Genomic DNA, 5,113 nt, shown 5'->3' with positions numbered 1-5,113 from the left:
GAATGACTGAATACAATTTATTTTATATATAGTGAGCAATAGGTACATCGGGTAGGTATTATTGTAATGATAAAGTGATTATTTTCTAGATGAACTGATTATCAATATGTACTCTGTATAAAATGACAGAAAAAGGCTGAATCGGATGTCTTTAAATGTCTTGGTGTCCACTTTAAAATGATATCAAATTGAGAAAAGGTTGAACATTTTCATATTGCAGAGGTTGAAAACAGTTTTATCTGCAATTTTAGCGAATAAATTACTTTAGCAATGAATAGATTTTATTCATAAGGTCGAATAATCTTTGCAACTCTATCGAAAATGAGATGTTTTGACGATAGAAGAACCAAAGTGTATTCTGTTGTAATGTGACCTTTTATTTTTTGTTCACAGGTTCCAGTTTAATAAAGAGACAAACTCATGCTGAGCTCCATCATCACTCTCCCTCTGCAGTGAATCCATCCCGAGCATCAGTAACTCTGGTAAGATCATGTTTGGTGAGGCTTGAATGTGTTGTTTTCTTGTATTGATTCGTCTGAGTCATGTGCTTTTCTCACTTCCCAGTTGTGCGTCATTGTTGTTTTAAACGACTAACATCTTCCATTCAGCAGGTTGCGTGGCCACCAATGCTCACAGACATCCTTTTACCCACTTAATATTTCCAGAGTGCCATGCCGCTACCCAATGACAACTCCATCAACACGGCCCCTTTGGACGAAGGCGAGGACACTGAACCCCTCATCTACAATGATCCAAGTATGTGTATCTTTTACAGCACTTAGAATGTGTATTCATTACGGCTGCACCCAGCAATTATCTTCATTATCAATTAAACTGCCTGTCGTTGTATTGTTTTATCGTTTGGTCTGTACATTTTGTCCCAGCAGAAGTCCAAGCAAACAACTACATTTGACTATTATGTTAAAGGTGGGGTAGGTAAGTTTGAGAAACCGGCTCGAGATACGCTTTTTGTTATATTCCATGGAATGCTCTTAACATCCCAATAGCAATGAATATCTGAAGTGCTTTGACAAAAAATCCATACAAAAATGTCATCTGTGGAAGCCGTAGTACTGTAAAAAGCACGACCAATCATTTGAGCCGGCCCGGCTAAAATAACTGGATGGCCTACCTGCCTGTCAGCCTTCCATCTGTGCAGAAACTTATCTCGTGCCCTCATTGGTCATGTGCGCGTTCGGTTTTGTGTGTGTTGGCTCTGTAAGGAAGTGGCAGATTTTTTTCCGGCTGTGTATTTTCAAATTCTAGTTCACTAGAGTTGGTTTCTCCTAAATGACCTACCCCACCTTTAACCTAAGATAAATTGACACATTTTCACTATTTTTTACTTGCACACACATAACACTGCATAAAATTCAGAAAGTGAAAAAATTATAAAATAGTCAGGAGAGGTCAAGAAGCCACAGGCATAAACATAATTTAGGCAATACTAAGAATAAGATAGATAGATAGATGATATATACTTTATTTATCCAATGTTTAAAAGAAACAAATTCCAATGAACATTTGCGGCAATTATATTTAAGACTACAATGATATTATATATATATATATTTAGAAAGTTTTATGAGGCAGCTGACCATCAAGTGACTGCAGGAAAAGTGATGATGCTGCAGGAAACTGGGGTAGCTGAGTGTCTACCTTTAAGCTGCATTTACTGCTTTGTTCAAACATTGCATTTAAAGTGTGTAATGTTTTTGTGTCATAAGTAGATTCATCAGGAACACTGGTTTTAATGACAGTTGTTCCATTAGAGTATAATAAAGAAATTCAAATGTGGAATAAAGGAGAAAATAAGATATATAAACATAATATATTATTTAAGTAATCTGCCAAATAAAGATAAAAACAATTAATATAATATAAACATAAGAAGTCATGTCAAGAAGTCATCACTCATTTGTTTACTTATTTTATGAATATTTATATTATTATTTACTTAGCTTTAGTTTTTCTTTTAACCTAAATTGTCATTGAATTCAATTTTTGTTCATTGATTGTCTTTCCTAAAAGTAAGTGTGCTCTGGCTACACACGTCAAATGCAATGCCAATATTTGGATTGGAATTGAATACACGATTAACTAGATATCAATTTAACATCAAATGCTGTTAAAATGTTAGTTATTTTAAATATTATATATAGGTGAGTGTCATTATCTTAAAAACCAGCACAATACCATCTTGTAATACCGGAGCTTGTTTTCTGATTTGTTATATTTTAGCTTAAGATATAGTTCTTTAAAAAAAAGTAAGATAACCTTCTCAATAGATAAAAGAAGCGAAAGTCAAAATGGATCTGAATCATTTTAAATGGTTTTCACAGTGACTCTGTTCTCACAGTCCTCCCTTCATGTAAGAATCTTTGTGTTGTATGTTCTGTGTGCTCAGTTCCTCCTCAGTGCTGCTCGGCGCGCCTCAACCTGGCCTTCCTGATGTTCTGTGGGTTCTCCATGGTGTACGGGCTCCGTGTCAACCTCAGTGTTGCCATGGTAGCCATGGTGAATACTACTGAACCCAAACCAGCCCTGAACAGCTCGGTGGTCTCTGCCTGTCCACTGCCACCCGGGGGGGACAACAGCAGCGACTCTTTCCATCAACCTGCAGGGGTAACAGTCAATCCCATACATACAATACACATTATACACTGCCCGTCCAAAAGAAAAAGACACACTCTAATATTTAGTTGGGCCGCCTTTAGCTTTGATTACGGGATGCAGTCGCCGTGGCACCATTTAGACAAGCTGCTGCAATGTCACAAAATGTATTTCTGTCCAGAGTTGCATTAACTTTCTGCCGAGATCTTGTATTGATGATGGGTCGCACCGAGTCTTCTTCAGCACATCCCAAAGATTCTCAATGGGGCTGAGGTCTGGACTCTTTGGGGCCAATCCATTTGTAAAGGATGTCTCATGCTCCCTGAACCACTCATTCACAATATGAGCCCAAGGAATCCTGGCATTGTCATTTTGGAATATGGCCGTGCCATCAGGGAAGAAAAACTCAATTGATGAAAAGACTTGGTCATTCAATATATTCAGGTAATCAGCTGACCTCATTCTTTGGGAACATAACGTTGCTGAACCTGACCAACTGCAGCAACCCAAGATCCTAACACTGCCCCAACAGGCCTGTGCGGTAGGCCCTAGGCATGATGGGTACATCACTTCATCCGCGTCTCTTCTTACCCTGATGCGCCCATCACTCCGGAAGAGGGTACATCTGGATTCACTGATTTAGTGATTTATTAGTTTCAACAATCTCCTTATATTGGTTGTGTTCATTGGTTGATGCAGGCCAATAATCTGAACCTTCTGAAACTGATTAACATCCTCTCCTCTCCACGACCACAGGATATGTCTTCTTCTGACATGGTGGTTTAAGAAATGAGACCGCAACAGCTGGGGTTAAATAACTTGTTGCGGGCTGAAACATTTTCATCACTGCAGTAATTATCAAATTGAAGGCTCTTATAGATTGGCTTAGTTAAATCCAGTTGGTGACTTTATTTTTGGACGGCAGTGTATTTCCTAAGTTACATAAATACATGAATGCATCTCCACTTCCACTCATTATCATGTGACCAACAATAACAACACGTGAGTAGTCTGGAACAAAACATTGGTAAACAAGATGACATGGTATCAGTTAGTTAGTCAGAGTGTATGTTTTGTTTGAATTAAGTAAGGAAAGTCATAACCTCTCTGAAAAGTACATTATTCAGTCAGATTTGCAGTCGATAAAAAGAGTAACTAGAGAGGAAGCTAATGACTTCAAAATGAATTAAATATAAATTTTTCAGATTACTATTTTTTTCATTGTTTAATTCAATATTTTGCAAAGTTGCAGGCTAATATTACGTGGTGGCGGCTTGTAGGATTGTTTTTTTATGCAAAAACGATACAAACATCCAAAAGTCAACCTGTTTTGAAAAGGTTTTATGTAATGATTACCAAAATTCCCAAAATGTTTTACTCTTGTCAAATATTAAGACCTTGCTTCGAAACATATGTGTTTGTGTTTGTCCTGTTATTAATAAAAAGTACTAATTTCATCCAATTAATCTTTTCATTCAAACTGAAGCTTTTTTATTTAATACATTTTTATTTTTTTGTTTTCCGCTGATGACTACATCCAATATCCAAAAAACCTCAATGGAAGCTTTAAATGTAAAAAAGACAATAACTTACACATTTAAAACAAATACATATTGTATACAACTTCTATCACACACTTGGAAGTGGACCACCTTTGCCTGGAGGGTAAACATCATATTAAGAGAGTGTGTGGCCTGTCAACAGAGTCTAATGCCTCCCCAATACACCCTCCCTTCCTCCTCTCCCAGATCCCCCAGTACCCCTGGGACTCGGAGACTCAGGGCTGGCTGCTGGGGGCCTTCTTCTTCGGATACCTGTGCACACAGATCCCGGGGGGCTACCTGTCGGGTCACTATGGGGGGAGTATCTTCCTGGGTGTCGGGGTGCTGGTCACTGCCTTCCTCACGCTGCTCACCCCTCTGGCTGCTCAGATGGGGTCCCAATGGCTGTTTGCACTACGAGCGCTGGAGGGCTTCGGGGAGGTGAGAGTGATGAGCTGAGCACAGGTGGCTGTAGCATAGGAAGTGTGTAACGTTTCTGTCTATGTACTTCTAATTTATAACCAGGGTCTTCTCCAACATGTAATGGGTTCTTACTTGGCCCATGCTTTTAGATGAATTGTCTATGATAAAGGCTTCACCACACCAGTTGAACCACACAGTATATTCAACTACCTTTACAAAAAGGTACTTGTAATAGTAAGGCTAATTCTTTAAAAGCCTTTTCTTATTGTAATCCTTGTAAACAACATATTATTTCAATAGTTGTGTGAACAGTTTGTTATTGAGAGAAAACCATTTTTCCCTTTTTAAGTTTAAGTTGATTGTACACCAGGGGCCGTATTCAGAAAGGATCTTAGGGCTAAAAGTAGCTCCTAACTGGCAAATTTAGGAGAAACTCCTAAACATAATGGGCGTGTCAGTCTTAAATTTAGGACTCCTAATTGTATTCACTAAGAGCAATTCACAAAGTATTTTAGGCCTAAAAGTAGCACCTAAGT

General features: G+C 38.3%; 1 protein-coding gene across 1 annotated transcript; it reads left to right on the top strand.

The window, feature by feature from the left end:
* Positions 1-386: 386 nt before the first annotated feature.
* On the top strand, positions 387-4,613 carry LOC104954829 (sialin-like). Its single transcript, XM_010782013.1, has 4 exons — positions 387-482; positions 666-756; positions 2,408-2,625; positions 4,362-4,613. The coding sequence occupies exons 2-4, from the start codon at positions 672-674 to the stop codon at positions 4,611-4,613; spliced, it is 555 nt and encodes a 184-aa protein (XP_010780315.1). The 5' UTR covers positions 387-482; positions 666-671.
* Positions 4,614-5,113: the final 500 nt, after the last annotated feature.

The sequence above is a fragment of the Notothenia coriiceps genome, unplaced genomic scaffold (assembly GCF_000735185.1).
Source record: "Notothenia coriiceps isolate Sejong01 unplaced genomic scaffold, NC01 NC01_scaffold00024033, whole genome shotgun sequence".
NCBI lineage: Eukaryota > Metazoa > Chordata > Actinopteri > Perciformes > Nototheniidae > Notothenia > Notothenia coriiceps.
Note: the sequence above shows the minus strand (reverse complement) of the source record. Positions and strands in the feature narration are given on the sequence as shown.